Here is a 24,950-nt window from a genome sequence, read left to right as displayed (position 1 = left end):
CGTCCGATCTGACAGGGATGCTGCCATATTCTGCTGCTCGGCCGTTGACACATGCATACGGCGAGCCACAATACACGGCCATGGAGCTGGACGCTTCAGAATACCAGCGGCCGGGGCCAGTTTCGGAGCTACCAAGTCACAACTATTGAGATGAATTCGATACTGGAAAACTGCAGTGACCTGTGCTTTTGCCCTCATTCTGTCTTTCAAATTGCATACAAAGCGAGAGGGGTGGACACCGGTGCGGAAATACCCGTCAGCATGGAACGGCGCCACGGATTGCATTTTCTGGAGTTTGGGATCTTGTGATGGATAATTGATGCATTGTGGTTCGTTTGACTATACTGCTTACCATTGTACGTAACGTTCTACAAGAAGCTGAGCTGTCGTAGAGAAAAGAACCCTACCATGTGATATATTTTAGGGACCCACACAAACACTATAATAGGATTTGCATCTCATGCCTCCGGTGCACCATATGGTGTACAATAGCTAACTCGTGAGCTACCGCTTGGTTTGTCGGGGGGCGTTTGACCTGAATATCCTCGTGTCTACGGCAGTAGCAAGGATGCAGAGAACGGCAAGCTGCGCCTGTGATTCCAGGCGCGTTCCAGGCGCTCTGCAAGTTCTGCCCCACGCCAGTCCAGGAGGAGCGGTGGTACGTGCCAAGGGACTACCTAGGTATGTGCTCGCAGGGACGGGCGCGAGGAGAATATGCCTACTACGGTGATTGAGGTGAGCGATGTCGTCTCTTCGTAAAGTGGTTCAATGGTCTGGGAGCCACTTGACAGCCTGGACCACTTTCTCAGAGACCCAGTGTTCAAAAGGCCCAGTGGGTTCACAGGGGTGAGTGGTGAGTTGTGAGCAGCCCGATCGGCACAGCCGTGGCAGTGCACGCTGCACGATTCTAAAGTTGGGACCACTTCGTGCCAGGATTGCAAACTCCCCATAATATTCCACAATCCTGCCCACACGAATATCATCATCGCCGGGGCGTGCTCACGAAGATTACAGCCCTACCTTACGGAGTGCCTTGGCCGATCTTTTCGCCAGACTCAACTGCCTGCAGCAGCGACAACCAACAGCAGGACACAGCCGCAGGCAGCCCAACAACCATGGCCAAGCCCACCACGGCGCCGGGCACGTTTGTCCTGCCTCGCGCATACCAGGTCTTCTTCTTGGTCATCGAGCCCCTGGCGGCGCTCGTGGGCGCAGTCTACGCACACTTCTTCCAGGAGGCGTACCTGACCATGACGCACGCGCCCTCGTCACCTACATCATCACCCGACGGCGGCGGCATCCCCCTGGGCACGTCGGTCGTCATGTCGCAGCTCGCGAACCTGTACCTGCTCTTCACGCTCAACGAGGCCCTGGTGCTGCGGTCCACGGGAGACCTGCGCGTCTGGCGGACGGTGCTGTTCGTGCTGCTCGTCGCGGACCTGGGTCACTTGTATTCTCTCAGGGCGCTGGGCGGGCGGGTGTACTGGGACGTGCTGGGCTGGAATGCGATTGACTGGGGCAATGTCCCGTTCGTCTATGCCGGTGCTTCGATGAGGTCTGCTTTCCTGCTGGGCGTGGGCTTGGGAGGAGGAGGAGGAGAGAAAGCGGGTGTACTGGGCAAGAAGAGAGCTTGAGGACTTGGTGTTTTGTTCGATGCGGGAGGGTCAACCGGAAGGGGCGCTGCTCTTTTGTCGTAGCTATGTCTCTAGATCTCGTCGTTTCGTCATAGTGTCAAGATTGCAACGACATTTCCTTGGGGGTGAGGACTACTGCGATGCGAACGCACTACTACTTGTGAGGTATACGAATCTCGACGATACAGCAACCTCGTGAGATTTCAGGGAAGAATGCTCCATCTCTGACTGCAACGCTCACTCAATCTCGTATGTTTTGTTCGTGGCGTACTGCCGGTTCCCTTTTGCGAGGTAAGTGCCAGAGGATCCGCCCATGCCTGTATCCATCGACTCAATTGTCGGCGAGGATTGCCGAGTCGGGCCAGAGCGTGTGGCTGGGATCGCTTGGAGAACCCTGTGATACGGGGTACAAACCGAGATAGGATGTCTGATAAAACATATATATGACGCCGAACCACACGTCATTTCCTGCTACAGTATGGAACATTGTGCAACCAAGTCGCTGGGAAAGGCTTCAGAAGAGAAAGAGGAACCCCACCACTGGGGAACCCCTCCTGCCCCAACTTCCCCAGATCTGAGTGGTGGAAGAATACCTGCGGGGCCAACTTCGGGCCATCGCTGGATGTCAACGCCGACTCCCCCACAAACGCTATCGGGCGAGAGAGAGAGGACGCGCTTGCTAATACCCCATTCCCTTTCTTTTTTTTTTTTTACCCGACGGGCAGAAACGGCTGTTATTGGTAGAATCCGAGCTGAGAGATGTGAATTCCGCCGATCCCCACGATGTCCTACGCTGCTGATAGGGACAAAGGAAGAGGGCTGGGCACGCGGGGCACCCGTGCCTCGATGCTTATGAGAATGCCCGACGTGACCCCTCACGTGCTTTTGAGGCTTCGCCCACGATCCTGTGTCTGAGTTCTTTTTTTCTCTCCTCCTACTACTACTCATTGTTCCGCGCAGTTACCCCAAAGATTGTCGACCAATCTTGCTCTTCCTGTGAAATTGACCTAGTCTCACTATAACCCAAGCACCACATCGCCAACCATGCCCGAGTACGACCAGTTCACCGGCTTCCAGGTCAAGTCGCCTGAGACGTGGACGACGTTCCACAAGCAAAAGTTTGACGCCAAGCCGTTTGCCGACTACGACGTCGAGATCAAGATTGAGTGCTGCGGCGTCTGCTCGAGCGACGTGCACACCATCAACGGCGGCTGGGGCTCGCAGCACTTCAACGACGGCCTCTCGGTCGGCCACGAGATTGTCGGCCGTGCCCTGCGCGTCGGGCCCAAGGTCACCCTCATCAAGGAGGGCCAGCGCGTCGGTGTCGGCGCCCAGTCCTGGTCCTGCCTCGAGTGCCGCCAGTGCAAGAACGACAATGAGACGTACTGCGCCCACCAGCGCGACACGTACGGCGCCGAGTGGCCAGAATACCCCGGCATCATCTCCCAGGGCGGCTACTCGTCGCACGTCCGCACTCACGAGCACTGGTAAGTCAATCCTACTTGGACTAAGAAAAATGTCCTTGGTGAGACTTTTTGGGAGATCAATCATGGCTGACATGGGCGCCCACCGCACCACACAGGGTCTTCCCCATCCCCGATGAGCTCCCCAGCCACATTGCCGCGCCCATGCTGTGCGCCGGCATCACATCGTACAGCCCTCTAGTCAGGAACGGCGCCGGACCAGGCAAGAAGGTCGGCATCGTCGGCCTGGGCGGTCTCGGCCACTTTGGCGTGCTGTTCGGCGCGGCGCTGGGTGCCGAGACGTGGGTCATCTCGCGGTCCCGCAGCAAGGAGGAGGACGCCAAGAAGATGGGAGCGGCCGGCCTGCTGGCGACGTCGGAGAAGGGCTGGAACGAGCCGCACAAGATGACGTTTGACCTCATCATCAGCACGAGCAACAACTTTGGCGAAGGATTCGACCTGGCGGCCTACCTGTCGCTGCTCGACGTGCACGGCAAGTTTGTGTCGGTGGGCATGCCCGAGGACTCGACGCTCAAGATCAGCCCGCAGCAGCTCAACGGGAGCGGGTGCCTGATCGGCGCGTCCCACCTCGGCAGCCGGCGCGAGATGCTCGACATGTTCAAGCTCGCCGCCGAGAAGAAGCTGCACTCGTGGGTCGTCGAGGTGCCCATCAGCGAGGAGAATCTCAGCAAGACCCTCAAGGACCTACACGACAACTCGGGCGCCGTAAAGTACCGCTACTGCATGGTCGACTACGATAAGGCCTTTGGCGCGTAAAACTGCGCGAGAAATGGGATTCTGTTTTGATTGGAGCTGAGAAAGGGTTTGTCGCCTGGGGAGAAGCTGTGAAGGTGAATTGGGACCCGGAGTGTCAAAAAGTCATGGGTTTGGTGGGAGCATGGTGCGGCGGCGTTGTGGTGCAGGGTGGATGGTTGTTTGTGGACGTCGTATGCATAAAGAAAAACTTCAGTGTGATACTCTTCCGAGACGAGTACTCAAGCATTCATCATATTCGCGGCTCTTTGCAAAGATCTTGTTGTTGCTCTGGCTGGAGGTTGTTGACATGTCCTTGGTGAAACATAAGTCCCCAGTGTATAAAGTGACAGGAGACCCACTTGTGCCATTGAGTTCTTGCAAGGGCATTCAGCTAGTGCAAGTTTGACATGTGCTGTCAACCGGGTTTTCGCATCTGTAGATGTGAAGGGTCTTCAGCCATTGGCAAATGGCACCAAGCTACCTTTCTTGATGCGCTAGCCAACTTCTGTGCAGGCAAGGCTTTCTGAGTAGTTCCTTCAAGGCAAACTCCTTCAAGACAAAGATGAGAGGTCCAATTATGCACAGCCAAGAGATTCCCGTTTGCAACAGCATGTTGCGGAAGAGCAGGACGGTCCAGCCCCCAGGCCGTGATTATTAGGTTGGTTGGCCATCACCAAGCTCCGAGACGGTCCAAATTTGATGTTCTACAGTGTCTATTGTGCGAGATGACTGTCTGCGCCCTCCATTTGCCACGATAATGTGGTTTGGCCGTCCGTTTGCCATTGACTGACAGATCGCCCTGCAATTCAATTTCCATGACACATGCCCCAGGACGGTCGATACTTTTGCTACCTGGCGGCCCACGGCCAGATCCACAGTGACGGAATCACCGCTTGGTGAGCCCTTGCTAAGGCCCCGGCACCGGGCGACCCAACCCTCGCCAACGTCGCTTGCCAGCGGCTGCGTGCAGGCTCTGCACATGTGCTTGCCGTTGAGACGGACTAGCGCCGGCCCAGTGCGTCATGGGCGCTGGAGTCCTGCCACAGAGCACCGCAGTGGGCGCCCCTGTCCGAGTCAAGACGGCCGGTCCGGTGCCAAAACTCGCGCCTGCCGCGGCCAGATCCCTCGAGGTGGTCAGGGGCGGCGCCTGCCACCGCATCGCTGCAGCGTCTTGTCTGGCATGCCGCATCACCGTGTTTTTTCCCCTTCTCCCTCCTCGCCGTGTCACCTCGCATCGCAGCGTCGCACTTTTGCCCAGTGTCTGTGCGAATCACGTCTCGCCTGACGACCCGAGTGACTGGGCCGCCTCGATCCCTTGCGTTGGGAAACCTTCTTCTTCGCCGTGCTCCCTTGCTTGCTTTTCCAGGCACAGGCTGCCGCTGCACGACGCCACGCCACCCGCCAGCAGCACTGGTCCGTCCCCGGGAGCAGGCGTTCGAGTGCTTGTTGCAGAACCCCTGCGGCCGTTGCTCCGAGGTCAGGGAGCAAACCACATCCCGCCCGCGACGGCAACGCGAGACGAGACGGAAGACGAGAGCAGACATTTCGAGACGAGATACGCCGCGCAAACAACCCCCCCAAGGGTCTTCTCCAGGCACAACATCGTCCACCTGCTTGTCGCACTCTCTGCCTCATCACACTTCCCTCGTGCTCCGCACTCATTCCACAGCCAGCATACAAACACTGCCTGGCATCCTTGCAGGCCCCATCTCATCGCACACATCACGTCAGATAAAGACTCGGAGCGCGTTCGCCAGCACTCACTGAAGACCACCTCGTGTCCATCCGACACCTTGCTGCGTTAGTAGCACTGCACGCAGACACCATGTCCTCTGCACCCGATCGGCCTTCGCGCCCAGCGACTGCAACCTTCGACCAGCTGCACGCATCACAGAGCACGAGACGACCATCCGCCAACGATGGCACTTCCGCCCGTAACAACTTCGCATCCACGGCCCGACCCAGCACCGCACTTCCTACACAGTTCGGCATGTCCTGGCATGCTGTAAGCAGGAGTCAGCTTGATCCTGGAAACGCCAGCAGCTCTGAGGGCAGCGATGTGGTCATGGTCGACGAGGATGCGGTGGCCGAGATGCCCGCCCATTTGTACTACCCCGACGACAGCGATCATCAGGGACACCACAGAAGCGCCAGTCACTCCTTCAAAGGAAGGATCAGGAGGGCTTCGCTCTCGCTCATGAAGGGCTTTGCGCAACGTCGTGACCGCCGCAGCTCTGAACCGGCCGTCGATGGCTACCTGATCCAGCCCAGCACCAGCAGCTCGACCTGGAATCGCTTGCGCTCCGCCACATCCTTCCGACATTCAAGGATACTGTCCCGGCAGCCGTCTCTCGATCCTGTCTACGCGCAGCTCGAATCATCGTATGTGCCCGATCTGCCGATACCTGGCAATGGAAACGCCCCTCCGATCATCCCCTCCAATACTGGCGCAGCAGCCAAGGCGGCTGCAGCTATGCAGAACGAGTACCTCGCTTTAAGTGAGCGCCAAAGACAGGATGGGTGGTCGTACATCGAAGGTGTGCACAACGACGGGGAGAGTGGCATTGGCATTAGCTTGACCCCGTCAGAATCGAACGTCGACATGGTCTCGGAGATGGACTGCAGCATCCCTAGGATAGATTTTGTCTCTCACCTGCCGCCCGAGCTCGTCGTCCAGATCCTGTCGTGTCTGGATGCCGCACAGTTGAGTGCCGTTGGCAGGGTCTCGAGGCGGTGGAATCAGACCGTCTCGGATCAGCACATCTGGCGCGAAGCATTTCTGCGTGAGAAGACGCGGACTTATGCTACTGGTCACAATGCCCAGCCGGGTACGGGCTGTGGCATCCCTCCCGTCCGCCAAGGGAGTGACTGGCGCATGATCTACAAGGCGCGACACGAGCTTGAGCAGCAATGGACAACAAAGAAACAGCCTCAGGCTACCTATCTGAACGGGCATCTGGATAGTATCTACTGCCTGCAGTTTGATGAGTAAGTTGATGCACATCCTACCAAGAACCTGAAGCGCACAGACTAATAGGAGCTGTAGGAACAAAATCATCACTGGCTCCAGAGACAAAACCATACGGATTTGGGACATGCACCTGTTGCAATGCCGCCTGATCATTGGTCCGCCCGAGGTCGTCAACCAAACCCAAATACTTTTTGACCCCAATGGAAAACCGCTCCACTATGCTTCGAGCGAAGACAATGACCGGGCTTGTCCATCCGTTCCTGTCACTGTGTCCTTTCCCATTCACCACAAGGCATCCATCCTTTGCCTGCAGTACGACGACGAGATCCTTGTCACAGGCTCCTCGGACTCCTCGTGCATTGTCTACAATGTCCGTTCGGGATACCGACCTGTCCGACGTCTGGAGCACCACACTGCCGCTGTTCTCGACCTTGCATTTGACCGCAAGCACATTGTTACATGCTCCAAGGACATCACGATCTGCGTCTGGGACAGGGCTACTGGTGCGCTGGTGAAGCAGCTCACGGGTCACACCGGACCGGTCAACGCCGTACAGCTGCGTGACAATACCATCGTGTCGTGTTCTGGAGACTTTCGAGTCAAGCTGTGGAACCTCGACAGCGGCAAGGTCGTCCGTGAGTTCATGGGCCACACAAAGGGACTCGCTTGCAGTCAATTCTCTGAAGACGGCAGGTATATTGCCTCTGCAGGTAGTGACAAGGTCATCCGCATTTGGGACGCCAACACGGGCGAGTGCATCCGCGAGATCCAGGCCCACGAGTCCCTGGTGCGCAGTTTGCATATTGACAGCATCAGCGGCCGCCTGGTCAGCGGCAGCTACGACACGGATATCAAGGTGTTTGACATGGAGACGGGCGAGCAGGTTGCGGACTTCCCACGCCGGCACGCCAGCTGGGTCCTCAGCGCCAAGAGCGATTACCGGCGCATCGTGAGCACTGGGCAAGACCCCAAGATCCTGATTCTCGATTTCGGCGCAGATGTTGCTGACATCCAGTGCCTCGAGAGCTCCCGCAAGCGCGAGTCGGTGTATGACGCTGGCTTTATTTGAGACGGCATGGTCGGTGTTCTCAAGGATGAGATTCCTTGTATATCAGCATTTGCTTTTCCGGCGCAGAATGGCCGTGATTCTCCACACCTTGCATTCTCCCAACCACATAGCCTACGGCGTTGTATTGATTCTTTCCTTGCTTTGACACCTCTGTGTTTCGATACTCGTCTTCTAGCCACCAGCTTGCTGCTTCATGCTTTTCATGTAGAGGGGATACATTTTGCAGGGAACATAGATAGACTCATCTGCAGGTATTGATACATAGCGACTAGAGGATGGCAAATTCTGATTAATTCAGAGTGCTGTCGCGAATAGAACGCAGTGACACAGAGAAGATTCTGCGTTGTCGTTCCACTATTCATTATATTCACGTTAAACCGAGTTGCTTGCTGCCTTTTTTGTTACGGAGTGATGGCAACCACTGTCCAAGCTTTGCAGGCATTCTTGATATATATATATATATTGAGTTGAATTTCTGCCACCTTTGGCTGGCGCTTTCACAGGCCTATCGAAGCTCTACTGCGAATACACCAACATACCTCTCCAGGCGTCTTGGGGCGGATTGCTATGCAAGCATTACGTTGGTGGCTCCGCCAGAACCCCCCAGCATAATAGTCTCAACCTCTGCAAACTTTTGTCATTCCTTGAGTCGGCGACACCCGCCACTTGCCGTTGCCGCAGCCCACCCCTTCAAATTCCGGGCATCCCCACGATACCGCGGAGCGGCGGGACGAAGCGAGGCAGGATGTACACGCTGTACATGCCGGCGAAGGCAACCAGGAAGCCGGTGACCTAGAGAGATTGATAGGTTGGTCAGCATTCGTTCGGTGGTGTAGAGAGAGCCCTGTACTCATTGGGGGGAAGCTCCTGATGGATGCACATCGGCAAAGGAGGAACGGGATGAAGCAAACATATACGAGCGAGCGGCTTACCTTTTCAAACCACGTGTGGAAATAGATCGCCGTCATCAGGAGCATCCAGTAGCTCAGCACGACGATGGCCGCGGCGAACTTGCCGCCCAGTCCGAGCCCGACGTGACCGGCATGATGAGGCTGCTGGCCCTCCTTGGCGGAAGACAGATGCCCATCCACAGCGGCCGCCTCGACACTGGCGCCCTTGACCGCGCCATCGGCCATCACGACTGTCCTCTCCTCAAGCCCGTTGCCCGCCGTGGTCCTCGCACTCCCTCCTGCTGCCGCTGGCGCGGAGCCCGACGCGCGCAGGATCACCCACCCGACCTCCTGCACGAGGAACCAGCTCCCCAGCATGAGCAGGAAGACATGGCCGCTGATGTCGTGCCCGCCGCTCCACCGCCCGCCCGCGGCCTTGCACGCGACCGCCGTCAGCGCGTCGCCAGTGTCGGCCTCGCCCGCGTGCACGGCGAGCTGCGCGACCTCGCACTTGCCTCCCGTGTAGCGGAACCCGCGGTCGATGAGCGCGGGGCCGAAGCACCACTGCGTCACGAGGATCCACCACCCCGTCACCAGGGCGTAGCGGACCCCGGCCTTGAGCCTGCGCTGGAGCGCCGTCTCTGCCGAGGAAGCCAAAGACGTGTACGTGGGGTGCGTGAACAGGAACACCAGGAACGCGCCCGTGAACCACGCCCAGCCTTTCTTGACGAACAGGACGTTGAGCAGGTTGTCCTTGCGGGCGAAGTAGCTCGGCGCGGTGCCGGGGAAGTGCGACTGCGCGTAGGGGTCGTACGGCGCGCCCCGGGCCTCCGGGTTGAACACGGAGAAGAGGGTCCCGAAGGTGAGGAGCACCGGGTATATCCCCAGCGCGAGAAGCTCGGTTGGCGTCGGCAGGTGCGGAGGGTTGCGCCGCCGCCGCGCGGGGGTCGAGGCTCGTGCTGGTGGTGCTGGTGATGAAGATGATGATGATGGGTTCGTGGTGGTGCCGTTGGAGGACATGTTGTCGTCAGTGGCGGGGCCGTTGTTGTCAATAACGGGCTTGACGGTACGTGACCGGAGTGACTTTTCGGACATTTGAATGGAGGACAGGAAGACGTGTAGAGGGCCGCTCGATATCGGGTCTTCGAGAGTTGGTGTCTAGGTAGGAAGGTGTGCTCGTGGAGGAACAAGCCAGGCAAATGCAAAGAGGACGGGTCTCGCACTGCTTAGTATGGCAACATTGAGGCGAATTTCGTGGTTGCAAGACCGAGAGTCAAGGCAAAGAGAGGTTATCGTGAGGTGGACAGACACAAAGAAAGTGGGCGAGGCAATGTCGACCCGATGACGTTGGTCTCTGGGCCCACCGTGCTGGCCGCGGCCCTGACCAGATGCGGTTAGCTCCATCGTTGCCACTCTGTCTCATCGCCAAGGCTGCAATACACCACTCCTAGGTACCTACCTGGGTACATTTGGTTGTTGCCCATGCTCAGAACATGCCAGAATCGAAAAGTCCATTGTGGCCACGAAGCCCTGGCAGGAGCACACAGCCATGTTCATATCTGTCCTGTCGCACTAGGCTCCAACCTAAGACAACGGCCAAGCCAACTCGCTAAAGATCAGGTTACGCAGGCACATCGCCAGTTCGTGCCCTTCCGTTGAACAAACAGAGTATTCACAGCACAACAATCACCCCTAGTCGGCAGCTTGATTGGTACACAATGTTTGGTATTTATGTCTACGGGCCCAATAGTGTCATCTAGACCAGTCTCAATCATGCTCCAAGACGTTGACAGTGCTCGCCAAGATTGAAATCCCCCAAGTCAAGGAGCCACTCACACCACCATCACCCATATCTCGCCATGATTTAAAATATGTACAACAAAGGAGTCCTGAAAAAGTGTGGAAACCACAACTGCCATGCTATAATGCCACTAGGGCCAAAATAAGAATCGAAGTAATCGGACTGCGCTCACGACGCCGTCACCGTCACCACGTACTGGCATGGCTTGCATGCCCGACATGTTGGCTCAGCAGTCTTCGTGTGGGTCTGAGTTGTCGTACGTGTGGTCTGCGTTCGGGTCGATGGGATCGTCACAGCTCCTCACAGTGACGCTCCGCAGTTGCCCGGGACGGTCAGTGTCTCGGTCACAGTCACAACCACCTCGCCTCCACTGCCGCTGCCGCCCCCATTGTTGGCGGCAGGCGGCGAGGTTGGAACGGGAGACGGTAGAGGGGCTGGGTTGCCGCCCGCGTTACTGTTTCCCTGGTCGGTGGGTTCAGGGACTGGTGCAGGAAAGATTGTCGATGCTGATGGGATAGAATCATCGCCGCCACTGGAAGCAACAGGAATAGCGGCAGTCTCGCTTGAGCCACTGGGAGCAGGCTGTCCATATTGACCCGTCTGAGTAGCAGCAACCGAGGTGGGTGCGGGGCTGCCGGCACCACCACCTCCAGCACCAGCTCCAGCTCCGCCGCCCGTGACCGTGCTTGTATGGATCGTGGTCGCGATCGTCGAAGTCCGGGTTGACGTGGTAGTCAGGGTCGGGCCCTCGCTGGGCAGACCGCTCGATCCGGGTCCTGTGCCGGGTACGCTGTCAACGCCGCCAGCAGGGCCATCGGAAGTCTCAAATACTGCAATAGCGGCACAAAAGGTGTTGCGGTTGTCCTTGTCGAGAGCGACAGTCTTGCCATTGTGCGTGATCATATTGACAGACGCCTTGGTGGCGACACCAAAGAGATGCACGCTCGAGTTCTCGATGCTGATCATGTCATCTTGACAGTTGTTCTGGTCCACGCATTCCTGTGCGTAGTTGTCGAAGAAACTGTACAAGCCTCCTCCAAAGAGGAAGATGTCAGACGAGTTGGTGACGCGAAGACCCATTGTACGAGCACAGCGGCTCGAAGATGAGCCAGCACAGATCTGGGCAAAGTCGGGATCGAAGAAACCGTCGTTGGCCTTGAAAGGAACCAGCGCGTCAGGGTTGCCTTGCATGTAAGCGGTCTCAGTCTGGATGACACCCATGTAGAGGTTCTTGGCATTGGTGACCTGATAGTTGTGCAGCTGGCTGTGCTCAGAGGCTGTGCCCCAAAGCCAAACCGGCTTCTGGGATTCGATCAGCACGCCGCGGCCGTTGTAAATGTTGATCTGACTCCAGTCGGTGAGGTCCAGCTCGTGGTCAGCAACCCAGAACCAGCAATTCTCAATGTAGACCGAGGCAGTCGTGGTGATGTGCAACATCATGAAGGAGCCAACACACTCAGGGTTGGGCTGAGTGGTCTCTTTGGGAGTCTTCTTGCACTTGTCTGACTGGAGCTCGGTGCCAGAAGTGCCGCCAACACGGAAATGGACGTCCCAGAGGCCAGCATCGCCAGGGTTCGTGCCCTCCAAGTTCCATTGCATCAAGATAGCACCGGGAGCCGGGCCCTTGGTCTCGATAATCAGGTCGGACATCTCGACAGTGCCAACGTCACCGGGTTCGCCGACCTGGAACATGGGGATCGGCTTTGTCTCGTCTCCGAACTTGGGACCAGTCGCCATAATCAACGGCCACATCTCACCAGTGATCTTGATGTTCTTGGGAACCTTGACAGTGTCCATGATGAGGTAAGCGCCATGATCAAAGTAAATGACATCGCCTTCTTTCGCGGCATCGAATATCTTCTGAATGGCCTGTGTGTCATCGCTCGAACCGTCGCCCTTGGCTCCTGCAGCCTTGACGCTGACGAAACGGCTGGCGGGCACACCTTCGTACTGTGGCTTCGAGCGCGTGAAGACCTTGCCGTCGCTCATGAGACCTTGCGGCTTGGTGATGGCCTTCTGCACGCCCTGGATGGCCTTTCCAGCAGTTCCGGAGTACTGCTTGCCTTGTGCAAACATGGCGACGTGCTGGTTGCCTGTAAGCACCACGGTCTCGTCCTTGGCGTTCTGAATAGCAGTGGGGACTCCTTGCGTCATGTCGACGTTGTCCATGATCAGAGTGTTGTTGGTCATGACGTTCTCAGCCTTGTACAGAGTCTTGACACCAATCGGGGTGTTGGCGATGACGGTGTCCTGCATGATGACGGAACCAACCGTGATGGTGCTCATGTCAAAGGCAGTCATGTCCACACCGACACGGCAGTTGTTGATCTTGAAGTCCTGGAGGAGGAACTGCCAGTTCCAGATGAAGTGGACGGCAGTGCCGCAGTTGTTGAACGTCATGTTGCGCAGGGTGAACTGCTGGCTTCCGATATTGATGCCGGTGCCACCGCCGTTGAAGGTCAAGTCGGTCATGAAGCCGCCAGAGCCGTTCTCAATGAAAAGACCCTTTTGGCCGTTCTTCTCGCTGGTGTCAGGATTCATCTCAAAGACGATGTTCTGCAGACTGGTGGCCTGAGACACCTGCCAGTGAATACCACAGCCAGCCTGCATGGGGACGGCAGTGATGTCAATTACGAAGTTGCGAATCTGGCGGAAGAAGTTGTTCTGGTTGATGTACCAGTTCTTGGCGACGGGCGAGTCAGGGTAATAGGGGTTGGCATCAATCACAGCCATGCCCTCAAAGGAGGCAGCAGCCTTGAGGACGGGGATGTTGATCGCATCACCGACGAACTGGGTGTAGTAAGTCTGGATGATGGGCTTGGTAACAAGGTATGTGCCGGGAGGGAAGTAGACAAGAGCAGGGGCGTTGGTGCGAGAGTCGCACTCATCGATACACCGGCCGGGGCCGGCCTGGACTGCCTTGTTGATGGCGGCCGTGTCGTCCGTCACGCCATCGCCAACAGCGCCAAAGTCTTTGACATTGCGAAAGAGAGTGTAGCCCTGCTCGGCGTAGACAGGAACACCCTGTCTCTTGATGCTCGAGAACCAGTAACTGCTGCCTGCGGCCTGTCGGGTTGCGAGTTCCGTGGTAGGGATGGCAGATGCCGAAGTGGTGATTTGGCCAATGGCCAGCAGCGAGGCTGCGACGAGTTTCAAAAGTCCCATGGTACGGGTAGAGCCAGCCACTCGTACGGTGGATATTTGACTATTGAAAGAAGGGAGAGTAGGTCGCAACTGCGTATCAACCAAGTTAGTAAAAAGGAAGCCTCGGTGTTTGTGGAGGCAGTGCTGGGGCACTGGCGGTTTTATAAGTGAAGACACGGCGGGGAAAAGCGATATCTGTCGTTCATGACAACGGTATTGTCTTGACAAGAGAGGGAGAGGATAAGTACGAACGATTGGCGATGACGTGATGCCAAGGTGAGAAAACAAGAAGTGGCAATGACAAACAACGCCTAGGATTGACATATGGAGTTCAGGCAAACAGGGGCGACTCACATCAACGATTCGCACGTGCCGTAACGGTCAAATGTGACAAACTCAGCTCTGCTGATAAGGTGGTCGAGGCAAACTCGACGATCCGAGAAGATAAGAATCAGGCGAGGAAAAGAGTGCCTGCGCTGTAGGGATATCGTTGTCCAAGGAAGTGAGGCTTGCTAAGGAAATATCGAGGTCGGGCAGAACCAGGAAGAGTGCGTGAGCGTCTCAAGGTGTTTGCAGAGGATGCAGCTGGCAATCGAGGGAATGGTTGGTTTTGTTGTTGGAGGGGCGGCGCCAGATAGGTACGAAAAGTCGAGTAGAATGGTGGTTGCCGTGGAAATGGCAGAAAGAAAGGTCGATGGCCGTCAAGGTCCACCGGCGTAAGAAGTGAAGAGGCGCTGAAGGGAAGGTGAATGACTGACAGTCAGACGAAGGATAGCGTAGGCAGGCAAGGAGAAGGGCAAGAGCGTGGCTGAGGCTGGCCAGGAGCGTGGGAGGCAGTTATATCAAGTCCAGATGGCAGGAGCGGGTGGTCGTGAGTTGCAGTGCAGCACCTGATGGGTCGAGTGCAGGCAGGGTTGCAGGGGCAGGGATCAAGGGGCACAGGCATCTGAGGTATGGATCCCCCTGGCGGTGCCACCATCTCTTCTTATGGGATGCCGGGCTGGCTATTCTCAGTCCTTGGCATCCGCCTCCCGGGCCCGGGGATGCACAGCGTGGGCATCCTTGCCGCCCCCAACCGTGTGCTGCGATGCAAGGCCAATGGCTGTGGTGGGCAGCGGGCAGCGGGTGCAAGTGCGACGACGCAGGCAATGGCTGGGCACAGATGCCCTCGCGCGTGCGTGTGGCAGGTCTTGACCTCCATGCGAGGCGGTCTCGAGGCGGAACCCCCAACCGAGCTCTCACCCTGCAATCATGACCACCACCGCACCACCGTACCAGCGCTCACACGAAGAGAGACGCCGCCCACCAGACATACCATCCAGATGGAGCCCGCCGCCACTGCCAGGCACCAGGCATGCCCCCAGCCCTCCCGGCCGACCACCAGCATGCCCTCGGCAAGCACATGGAGCCAGCAGGCTGCACTCGCCACGTGCGGCGGGCGCCGGCTCCAACATGTCTGGAATGGGTGGCGTGCGGCCCAGGAACCGCCTCGCGCCAGCCAGCTCGCGGCATCCCGACAACGTCAACACTGCAACCCTCTACTTTGCCTGCCTCGTCGGACAGCCTACTGTCCATGTTGACAACGACCAGAGCCAGGCTTGCCAGGGCCAGCCGCGGTGGTGGCGAGTCTGTGCATCCGGGCAACCAAGATGCGACGCCCTAGCGGCCCAGCGGAGGCGGTCCGAGGCCGAGCTCGACGGTGCCACGCCAGCAGCTTGTCCCGCCAGCGTGGGCGTCAAGATGTGGCTTCTGTCGTCCAACGACTGACCCTGCACCACCATCTGCCGAAACGGAACGCATGAATGTGGCAACCGGCACGCCTGTGGCGCCAGCCGAGAGCAGCCCTCGCGTAGCATCGAGTGTCCACTGGGAGCTGCAGATCATTTTCTGCGAGTGGGCCAGATCGCCTTTGTTTCATGGCCGGGGTGCGCGGGCGTTTTCCTTTGCGCACGCAGGGGTCGCTCGGCCGTGTGTTTCCAGTTGCGCGGCTAATGCAGGAACAAACCGTGTCCGGCCGAGCCCATTGGCCAGCAGGGCCCCCAGAGCGCCCAAGCAGGAAACATTAAGCTGGCAGTGCGGGAGTCATTGGGCGGCGCGGCCCCCAAGCGACTCAGTCCTCTTTACCATAGTATGCGCAATGGCGGCACAGGCCTGGCCAAGGTGGTCCCACGTCCTTGTGTTGCTTTGGAGCTTGTCCTCCTGCACCTGAAGGGGCTTCCCCGCTCAGCCTGGCAACTTGAAACAGCTCCACGCTCCAGACATATTAACACCGATTTAAGATGTCGGCCCTTCGCTCGAGCATGACTGGTGCTGTTGGGGGCTGCTCGCTGGGCCCAGTCTGTCACGCACATATGCGCTGATTCGTGACGTGCCGTGACGGCCACTGGCCACGCTCCACAGTTCGCCCTTCATCGCCTGTCTCGCTGGTGCGTCTTCGGACGAGCCGATCACATTCGCCATTCGCAGTGCAGGTCGGTGTGTCGCGTGGGATGGTTTGGAGCGATGCCACAACTGGGCGCTACAGACTGCCACTGCCCCGGCTACTCCATCCCTAACCGTTGCCTGTCGATGTCGATCCCATGTCATTACGGACTGCCCCCCAGAGCATCGTCCCATGCAGATTGTTTCGAAACACTTTTGCCGATCTTATGTGACATGTCGTCTTGTTACTTTGTTGCTGGAGAAGCAATATTGCAATCATTTTCTCTGGCCAGGCTTCGGCCACCAATCAACTCGCACCGCAGGGGTGTTCCACAGAATGGATGTCTTCAAGCCGACGTCTCCAGCAGCAGCCGCCATGATGCGGAGCTCAAGAAGCGTAGCGGCAAGCTGCGAGCTTCTTGGCATTTTCAACGCAGCCAGTCGTAGGGCGACATTGACTTGGGATTTGTCCAAATAAGGTCGTCCGGGAACTTTGATGGTTGCTGTTAGCGGCAGTGCTGAATCTCTAGCTGGGCACGCCTAAGTGCTTACCTAGGTAGTTTGAGGCTGCTACCGTAACGCAGGATTGTGCGGCAGCCTCCACGGCTGGCTGCAGCTGGCTGACCGTTGCAGCCCGCCCGACATGCTGCTGCCAACAAACGTCATTTCTTACTGCTGGCAACGTACATCGACAAGCTTCCATCGCCGTGTTGACTTACACGGCTTGTCTGGTTCCCTCAGGGTAATGTACAACTACATCCCCCAACTCTCCAATCTGTGCCATCTCGAAACTCCGCAAAACCCTGTCTGTGCCATATAAGATCAATCTTGGCGGTTGGCAATTATATAGAGAGCCAACGCTTGGTGGCTGCCCAAGCAACCATCAGCGTTGTAATTTGTAACCCACGTCCAGGTCTTTCGCATCACAGCAGCACATTATGGCGGACGCCCTCCGAATCACGGCACCGCCTAACCTGCCCAGCCTCGTCAGGACAGCTTTCTCCCGCGCCGCCGCCAATGGCGACCTGACATACTACCAGACCCAGGTGGCCATCCTCACGCCAGGCTCAATCCCGCCTTTCCAGCTCCGCTTCTCTCCTTCACTAGCATCCAAGCCCAAAAACACCAAGCCACAACAACCCAAGGACAAGCCCGCCGCCCCATTCAACCCTTTCGCAGACCCCGACCCGGCGCTGCTCATCGCCAGGCTCCCCCAGCCGGCGACACACACCTTGGTGCTGAACAAGTTCGCCATCGTGCCGGGCCACTTCATCCTCATCACCAACGACTTCAAGCCGCAGACGCACCTCCTCGAGGCGGACGACCTGGAGGCGGCGTATGCGTGTATCCGCGCTTATCGCGAGGACGCCGCCCAGCGCAAGGCCACCGTCACCAGCGGCGGCGGCAATGGCGGAGGCGGCGAGGAGGAGGAACGGGGCAGCGACCTCTTTGTCTTCTTCAACTCCGGCCCCTTCAGCGGAGCAAGCCAGCCTCATCGGCACTTGCAGCTCCTCCCCATACAGAACATGAAGGTCGGGCTGCCACCATCTTCCGCCCCCACCTCCATGACCGCTTCCTCATCTTCCTCCTCTGATCCCCAGGGTCCAGCTGGAAGTGATGAATGGACACCGCTCATCGACAGCCTTCACCCTGACTCGGCGCAAGAAGAAGAGAGCGCAACAACAATAAGCAGGAGGAGAAGGTGCCCCTTTGAGATATTCTCGACTCCCATCACACCACAGATGTCCGCCCAGGAAAGACACGCCGCGTATATACAGTTGTACCGCAGAGCCTGTGCGGCGGTGCAGGCGTTCAAGTCCCCGCCGCAGCAGACTCAAAAGCTTCCTCCTCCTCCTCCTCCTCCTCGGCAAGCAGAGTCACCAGCAGAGTCACTAGCGGCAGCGGGGGAAGAAGCTCAGATCAGCTACAACCTCGCCATGACGAGTTCGGTCCTGGCCTTGTGTCCGCGGCTCGCCGAGGGGTCAGTCATATACGATGACGCCAGAGGTGGTACAGGCGACGGCAGCGGTGACAGGCCCATCATTGGCAAGATTGAACTCAACGGCACTGTGCTTGCGGGCACCGCGCTCGTCAAGAGTCAGGCCGAGTGGGATGCGGTGCGCAAAAATCCGGGCCTGCTGCTCAGTGTGCTCGAAAAGATTGGCATACCGACACAGGACGCGCGTCCCATACCCACAACAAGAGAACTCTCACTTTAAAGGATATAGTTTGGTGCGAAGCAGCTCAGATAAAATACTTTTGATCCTTGAGCTCAATACACAACATACCAGTAGATGCTCCATCGCTAAGTTGAAGAGAACTATAAACTCCATGCTCTCAAGATACAAAATGCAAATCTAGTCCCCCGAAATCAAAGCTAAGTATCCGTGTTCGTTACATGCGCCTAACCATGCCGAGATTGTTGAAGTTGTCCCATTGTGACGGGAGACCGGTGAAGCCAGATGGGAGCAAAGATGTGTGAAAGATTCATGATGTCGTGACTGTCGTATGGCTTTAATGCCCGGAATTCATGAAAACTTAGGACCCGTCGGCGTCCTCTTTGCGGGTAGTGAGCTCATCCCAGCGTTTGCGGCAAGTAGCATAGCCGAAGCTGTATGAACCCCCACTTTCAGAGATGTACTCAGCCACCTGCTTCCAGGAGATCTTCTTGATGTCTCCCTTGCTGTCGCTCTTCCCGAGCTTCTTGACAGCACGCTTGAGTAATTTGATCTGTAGGATAGGGATGTTAGCGCCGAGTGTCGTCGAGCTTGTGTAGACGTCACAGAAGCACTTACATCGTTTGCGTGCCACTCAGGCTTCCTCACACGCGCCTCTTTTTCCTTGGTTAATGTCCGGTATCTGCCCCGCAGCGTTGACTCTGCCTCGGCGAAGTTGCCTCTCTCCCTGATCTGCTTGTATGTCCAGCCCTTGCTGCGATACTTGAGCAAGAATTCATCCCTGGCTGTTCGCTCGGCACCTCCCACTACGATTTCGCCAGTCTCCTCATCAAAGTCTGAGTCTTCAACAGAGAATGAGCGAGGGGAACACGATTCGCTATAGTACCTGCGAGCGTAGCCACGGGACGGGCTTTTGCTGGGGTAGTACCGATCATCGTCCATCCTGCTCCGAGGACGCTGTAGAGGTGATGATCGGTGGCGGATGTGGCGAGCCAAGAGCGGGCGGTGCTCCCGTTTTAATGAACGGTAGCTGTCAATGCCGCAGAATCGATCAACTGATGCCGAGCGCGGCGGTGAATCGAAGCTCGGAGGTACGGGATAGATGGAATGGCACGAATCGCCGTCCAGCTCTCCTCCATGATGATACGGGTAGGTACCGTGGGGAGCAGAGGTTGGGGGAGATGTGTTGATTGGCAGCCCGTGCGAAAGTGTGGGCATGTAAGGCAAGCTGCTCTGTAGTCCTGGCTGCAGAGCTGTTGGCATCTCAATGCTCGAGGTCAACACCGGCCACATTCGTTGTTGTTGCTGCTGCTGCTGTGACATGGCACTGAAATCCATCACATCCCATGTCTGCATGGCACCAGGCATGGTAGCCATCCGTCCGAAGTTGCCCTGTTGCTGCATGGCAATATCATACACACCTGGCCCCGTCATTGCGGGCGCATGCTGAAGCGCAGGAGCGTTTATATCGGTGTTTAGAATGGGCTCATTGCCGAGCAGCATCTTCTGGGAATTAACAGCATCCCAAGGGGCGTTGTAGTAAGGGAGTTGTGCGTGATGCTGAGGCCCGAGCTGATGATTGAGCGTGTTATTGGTGCAGTCCTCGGTAGCATCCTTGTGAAGGCTTGTATCTTCGAGAGGAGGGCTCATGTCGACGAAGTCTTCAGTGAACAGGGAGGCCTCGGTCTTTACAGAACCCGAGCCAGAATCCGAGGAGGTGCATGAGGATGAAGGGGAGTGCGGCATCAACGGAGGGACATCCGACGACGAGAAGTCAGTTGCGCTGGAGACGCTACCATCACCGCAGGCTGGGAGCTCGTACTGCATATTGTGAATTAGTCGGCCTGGATCAATAAAGTCGACTGATACGCGTGAGGAAGGTTTGGGCATACTTGGAAGAAAGAATTGCTGCCGCCCTGGTAGTCCGAGCCGTACGGGGAGAAGAAGGAGGGCATGTCCATGGTGACGTCTAGCGCGACTGGAAGCCGTGAGAGGAATAGCTGCTCCGGGCTGTCCGCACAGAAAATGGCTGGTGAGCACAAAGAGAGACAATGAGGAGCTGAGATCAAGGGATGTCCAGTAGAGTCGTGTGGTGGCTGTTGTATCTGATAATTGTCCGGGAGGCGATGGATTTGGAGGAGCCTGGTTATGTCGTTGTGTTGCTCTTGCTTTGTATGTGATTCTTGGTCTAGAAGTTGCTGCTTGCTCCAGCCTAGAGGAGATTTGGAAGTTTTGAGAAGCATCGCGGCTTTATAATGAGGAACCAGGGTTTCGATTCGCGATGAGAGTCGGAGTCGACCCTGCTGTGAGCGCCCCGATATCTCTCCTCTCGCTGCCGAGCGCCTGGGAGCCGTGGGCACCTGAGGCCGCTGGCCGTGTCTTTGGCAGGAGCGACCCGCTGTTGCCGTAACTTCCAAGGTTGCGACCTCACCGCCCGCTCTTGCCCCTATTCTGGTCTCGATCTGAGATCTTGCAGGCACAGATCCTCCAATGAAGAAGCCGCAGAGTCCTCACGTATCCTCCGAAGCGCTCGAATGCGGTGATTTCGGGCACGAGGGATGTCTTACTGCCGGAAAACACAAGACAATCAAGTGCCGCTCGGCCGTTGACGCCGCAGTCACCCTCGTTCTCGTGGCGTGGTTAGCTGATTGCTATGGCTGTTCTGCTGGCTTCTCGCGGAGCAGCCTGAGCCCAGACCTCCCCGTGTGCCTTTGCCCGGTGCTGGGCTTCCTGCAGGGTGGCGCCTGGCGGAAGGACGAGGAACCGTTCGTGCAAGTCTCCGCCGTTGCAACCCGAAGGGCGGTGCCGAGAGAGAGAGACTGAGTCGTTGAAGCTCGCCAGGTTGGGAGCTATTGTACGAGCTCGGAACCGTCAGCTCGGTCCCAGCAACAGACACGAGCAAGAACTTTTAGGCGTGATGATGATTGGCGTCGTCCAGTCCAACGAGGGCGTTCAGCTCAAACTGATGCGTAGGGACACTGGAGGGCCCTGCGTTTGTGATGCTTGCAAGCTTGTGGGTTTCAATACAATCAACATCAAGAGTAGTCATGGATCCAGTCTTCTATTTGTGTAGATATATCGACGAAACTGGTTGATATTGCCATGATTTCGACCCTATGTTGTTCACGACCATATCACCTGCAACTCATATGCACAAGGCGGTTGACACCATATTGGTGCAGAAGACATATCACCGGCGTCACGCTTAGATCTATCGCAGATCTCATATTCCGGGTTATTAATCACCTGCGTCAGCACAGGAGCAGGGTTTCCCCATGAAAGGAAGCCGTCCTGATCGCGATTGATCCCATGCCTTCTCGAACGTGCGTCCACAGAGTGACCAAGCACACTTTGGCGGATATGCAGGCTGTGCTCCCGGCCTATGGTGCCCCGTGTAGATGCAGAATCTGAGCCGCGGGGCTGCTAATCTGGCGGCAACATCGCCTGTGATTTCTGACAGCGATGAAGACCACCCATCAGTCATGGCGATGGCCGCGACACGTGCAGGCATCAGCCCATGCTTGACGATATGGCACGTTGTAGGCGCGATTAGCCCATGTCGGCAGTGCAGATGGTGGCTGCCAAGAGGGTGGGACTGATCGTCGTCCCAGCCTCGCCAAGTCAAGACAGTCTTGCGAGGGCTTTAACTGCTGAAGACAGGGCTTCAGGCACCTTACTCGAGGGTGGGGGTCCAGACCACTAACATGCATCAAATGATCAAGTTGAAAGAGCTTCATTGAGGCTGAGAGTCTTGAACACCCCACCACTGGGAACCCCGACTCTGTAACTCTGCAGCGCTGAACACCAGATGAACGGTTTGGACAGAGGCAGATCTTGAGGGCCGGAATCGTGTGCCAGGTGTGGACTCCAGCGACCGTTCTGTTGCGGTGCTTCAAAGCATCTGCACAATTCGCCAGAGACCCTCTTCGTTTGACCCTCACCCGCACAAGCCGCATTAAAAGGCCACAGCTTTGAGTAAGTGTCTGGTTTGGGTAACGAAGAGTCATTTTCCAGACAGCCGTCGTCTCTTTCGGGCGTGGTGTCCGTTGCCGGCTCCGTAGCCGAGATGATGGGCCTCCCGCCGCTGGTTGGCCGATGCTCTGCATCACCAACGGCGCGCCCATATTTTGGCGTCCCAGAATAGGGAAAGGGTCCAACAGACGCAGGCTTTGTACACCCCAGGGCGTCTTTGTCTCTCATGGCGCGAGAAGTGCCAATCGGAGCATAGGCACGTGGCTTGCTGCCTGATATCGCGATATTGCCATCTTGTCAACCAGGATGTCCGAAGATATGCATGCACACGAGTTGTACGCCGGCACACATATCGCATGCTTGCCGTGGCGAAACAAAGCGCTGCAGAAACTTGCACGAAAGCAGCTCGTGAAGAGCTGAGACATCTAACGTTGATCACAATCACGAATCGCATGCTATCACAAACTGGCTTAATTAGTAGCTCGCAGGGTGCAAACGGTTCCTGAGCCATTCCTAGGGGGGACCGGGAGCTGTGAATACCTCTTCTTGTTGCATGTATCGAGATAGGGAAAGTAGTGTACACATCTTGTATATGCATCAAGACACAACAAAGAGCTTGCCTGACTTTGTGGCCCCCAACTCGCTCCCTCGAGGCTGATTACCATATCAAACTGTGCATTCAGATGGATTCGATGGCTTACTCATCTACGGCACCCTCGACCGGGTTTGCGTACCTTCTCAAACAAAAGGCACTCGCGGCATCGTTGATTGCAGGCCCAGCAAAACCGAGCCATGCTGGTGGCAGAAACGCATGGAAGTCCCATGGTCTCGCCTACGTGCAGTGCTTCCTTGCAACCATCGCATCTGGACATACAAAGGTTCCTTACCCCCCCTGGAGCAGGGACGACAACGAGCTGACGCGTGGTGAAGTCTACCAAGTCACGCCTTGTCGGGACGTCCATACGAGAACCGTCTTTCGGGGTCAGGCGCGCTCTCTACTGGGCAACCGTGTATGCTTGCTGGAGAACCACCCGATTGGCCATGCCGTCCCTGTGCGTGGTCGAGAGATGCGTCTGCTGTGTAGGAAATTGACCTGTCACAACAGCGTAGGCGCGGAGCGGTCCGGCCCAGAAGGCCTATGCAGTAAGCATACACTCGATTAGTCGGCATTCTTGTACGGCGTGGCGAACAGAAGTCATGCGTTGCTGAGCCGTCTCATTTTCCACTGATAAGGCGAGCCCGGAGAACAGACTGGCAGAGAAGCAGGTGAAGGTAGCTCAGGACACTGGGGCATTCAACAATGCACACATGCACGTGTGTACGTCACAGCTTCCACATCGAAAAGTCTCAGAGTCGTGGGGAGTTTACCAAGATGAGTCTGCAGCGGCTGATCAGGGTCAAGGATGGAAAATGACAGGTGTGTGGGCCGAGCAGACCAGGACCTTCAATCGGTCCGAGGCGGCGACCTTCAACACCCTCGCCAGTCCGAGCCAGGCACACAATGTCGACCGATGGCTTTATCGGGCTGGGAGGGAGGGGGAGTGGCCATGCACACCACCACGCAAGCTGATGCACACCCTGCTGGGTGGCCAGAGCGTGGCGTCCGGGCTGCCCCTGGTACGGTGCATGAGAGTGCGCGGCTCCCAGCAGCAGACACGAGCGTTGAGACCCACGAACCCGGTCAGTCGAAGAGTCCCAGCAGCAGTACCATGAGCGAACCATTGACCATTGAGGATAGATAGTGTGATGGCCCGCTGGCGATCTTCCTGCCCGATTAGAGGAGCAGTGACTGCAAACGCGTGATGTCACGGCCAGCTACTTTACCTGGCAGAAGCTCTGCGCAAGCATGCCATGCCGAAATACGTCAGCTTTGTGCAAATGAATCGAGGCAACCAAGATCGGCAGAGATAGGGTTGGAAATGGCACAAAGCCAACGTATCAGCGTCGGCTGCGAGCCATAAGGGCTACGCTAGCACGCCTTCAAGGCACGTTGTTGAGACTAGTCGGCACCAGCCTTTCTGACACATGCCACGGCCCGGGCCATGCCATGGGATGTATGCTTGTCCGTGGAGACTGCCATGCTGAGAGGGGCTGGCAAGCTGCCTGGATTGGCCCCCTGCTCAGCCAGCACAGACTGCATGGTGAGGTAGTGGATCTGGAAAGCTGGAGGTACATACTCTGTAGCGGAGGACCTTGTCACAACTTGCTGGCCCATGCTGCTGCAGGTTGCGAGCCGCGCATGAAGCACTATGGACAACCCCGGATGAGAGTGTGGTCGTAGCACTGGAATCTTCTGATAGCCTCCGTTGCTTCTTGACAGAAGAACGACAAGAGGCTCCGGACATCCCCACCTGATTAGCCAGACGCCTGGTCCTTGCAAGAGCTGTCAAGCAGACGGCTGGGATGGGATGGTCAGTGTGGATGCAGGGCCAGCCTGGCACAGGCACCCACGCTTCCCCGGTCCCGCTAGGTCCCGATATGGTTAGCAGTCCGCTAGCGGTTTGCTCCCTGCCCTGGAGCCGCCCGCATTCCGTGCCGGGGAAGGAGCTTCAGGGCTTCCCAAGGTTCCACAGACCGCTTTTGGCTCCACCCTTGCCGGCCACCCACGCTGCCCAGCTCAATCGTCACCACCCACCTGAGGAGCTGCATGTT

At 57.2% G+C, this 24,950-nt stretch overlaps 7 protein-coding genes across 7 annotated transcripts; 4 read left to right on the top strand and 3 right to left on the bottom strand.

Moving 5' to 3' along the window:
• Nucleotides 1-963: 963 nt before the first annotated feature.
• Nucleotides 964-2,119, top strand: B0I36DRAFT_314649 (uncharacterized protein). The gene has a single exon (XM_046152795.1). The coding sequence runs from the start codon at nucleotides 1,116-1,118 to the stop codon at nucleotides 1,632-1,634; it is 519 nt and encodes a 172-aa protein (XP_046016826.1). The 5' UTR covers nucleotides 964-1,115; the 3' UTR covers nucleotides 1,635-2,119.
• A 231-nt stretch (nucleotides 2,120-2,350) lies between these two features.
• Nucleotides 2,351-4,127, top strand: B0I36DRAFT_283421 (chaperonin 10-like protein). The gene is made up of 2 exons (XM_046151546.1): nucleotides 2,351-3,121; nucleotides 3,217-4,127. The coding sequence occupies exons 1-2, from the start codon at nucleotides 2,679-2,681 to the stop codon at nucleotides 3,872-3,874; spliced, it is 1,101 nt and encodes a 366-aa protein (XP_046016825.1). The 5' UTR covers nucleotides 2,351-2,678; the 3' UTR covers nucleotides 3,875-4,127.
• A 1,818-nt stretch (nucleotides 4,128-5,945) lies between these two features.
• Nucleotides 5,946-7,893, top strand: B0I36DRAFT_236287 (WD40-repeat-containing domain protein; the record flags this gene model as incomplete). Its single annotated transcript, XM_046149455.1, has 2 exons — nucleotides 5,946-6,841; nucleotides 6,900-7,893. 2 exons carry the CDS (start codon nucleotides 5,946-5,948, stop codon nucleotides 7,891-7,893), a joined length of 1,890 nt encoding a protein of 629 aa, XP_046016824.1.
• A 382-nt stretch (nucleotides 7,894-8,275) lies between these two features.
• Nucleotides 8,276-10,151, bottom strand: B0I36DRAFT_314646 (inositol phospholipid synthesis and fat-storage-inducing TM-domain-containing protein). The gene is made up of 2 exons (XM_046152794.1): nucleotides 8,826-10,151; nucleotides 8,276-8,685 (listed from the first exon to the last, which is right to left on the bottom strand). The coding sequence occupies exons 1-2, from the start codon at nucleotides 9,876-9,878 to the stop codon at nucleotides 8,584-8,586; spliced, it is 1,155 nt and encodes a 384-aa protein (XP_046016823.1). The 5' UTR covers nucleotides 9,879-10,151; the 3' UTR covers nucleotides 8,276-8,583.
• Nucleotides 10,152-10,721: 570 nt separating this feature from the next.
• B0I36DRAFT_69882 (glucan 1,3-beta-glucosidase GLUC78 precursor) lies at nucleotides 10,722-14,151 on the bottom strand. The gene is made up of 2 exons (XM_046163231.1): nucleotides 14,083-14,151; nucleotides 10,722-13,818 (listed from the first exon to the last, which is right to left on the bottom strand). The coding sequence occupies exon 2, from the start codon at nucleotides 13,747-13,749 to the stop codon at nucleotides 10,885-10,887; it is 2,865 nt and encodes a 954-aa protein (XP_046016822.1). The 5' UTR covers nucleotides 13,750-13,818; nucleotides 14,083-14,151; the 3' UTR covers nucleotides 10,722-10,884.
• A 2,936-nt stretch (nucleotides 14,152-17,087) lies between these two features.
• B0I36DRAFT_359358 (HIT-like domain-containing protein) lies at nucleotides 17,088-18,368 on the top strand (the record flags this gene model as incomplete). The annotated part of the gene is made up of 1 exon (XM_046158115.1): nucleotides 17,088-18,368. One exon carries the CDS (start codon nucleotides 17,088-17,090, stop codon nucleotides 18,366-18,368), a length of 1,281 nt encoding a protein of 426 aa, XP_046016821.1.
• Nucleotides 18,369-18,687: 319 nt separating this feature from the next.
• Nucleotides 18,688-20,153, bottom strand: B0I36DRAFT_345775 (uncharacterized protein; the record flags this gene model as incomplete). Its single annotated transcript, XM_046156390.1, has 2 exons — nucleotides 18,688-18,879; nucleotides 18,945-20,153. 2 exons carry the CDS (start codon nucleotides 20,151-20,153, stop codon nucleotides 18,688-18,690), a joined length of 1,401 nt encoding a protein of 466 aa, XP_046016820.1.
• Between the last annotated feature and the right edge of the window lie 4,797 nt (nucleotides 20,154-24,950).

The sequence above is a fragment of the Microdochium trichocladiopsis genome (genome assembly GCF_020744255.1).
Source record: "Microdochium trichocladiopsis strain MPI-CAGE-CH-0230 chromosome Unknown B0I36scaffold_2, whole genome shotgun sequence".
Lineage (NCBI taxonomy): Eukaryota > Fungi > Ascomycota > Sordariomycetes > Xylariales > Microdochiaceae > Microdochium > Microdochium trichocladiopsis.
Note: the sequence above shows the minus strand (reverse complement) of the source record. Positions and strands in the feature narration are given on the sequence as shown.

Coding starts and splice junctions, on each gene's coding strand:
- B0I36DRAFT_283421 (XM_046151546.1), top strand. CDS start 2,679: ATGCCCGAGTACGACCAGTTCACCGGCTTCCAGGTCAAGTCGCCTGAG. Junction 3,122..3,216: donor GTCCGCACTCACGAGCACTG/GTAAGTCAATCC, acceptor CGCACCACACAG/GGTCTTCCCCATCCCCGATG.
- B0I36DRAFT_69882 (XM_046163231.1), bottom strand. CDS start 13,749: ATGGGACTTTTGAAACTCGTCGCAGCCTCGCTGCTGGCCATTGGCCAA.
- B0I36DRAFT_314646 (XM_046152794.1), bottom strand. CDS start 9,878: ATGTCCGAAAAGTCACTCCGGTCACGTACCGTCAAGCCCGTTATTGAC. Junction 8,686..8,825: donor TCCACACGTGGTTTGAAAAG/GTAAGCCGCTCG, acceptor CAATCTCTCTAG/GTCACCGGCTTCCTGGTTGC.
- B0I36DRAFT_314649 (XM_046152795.1), top strand. CDS start 1,116: ATGGCCAAGCCCACCACGGCGCCGGGCACGTTTGTCCTGCCTCGCGCA.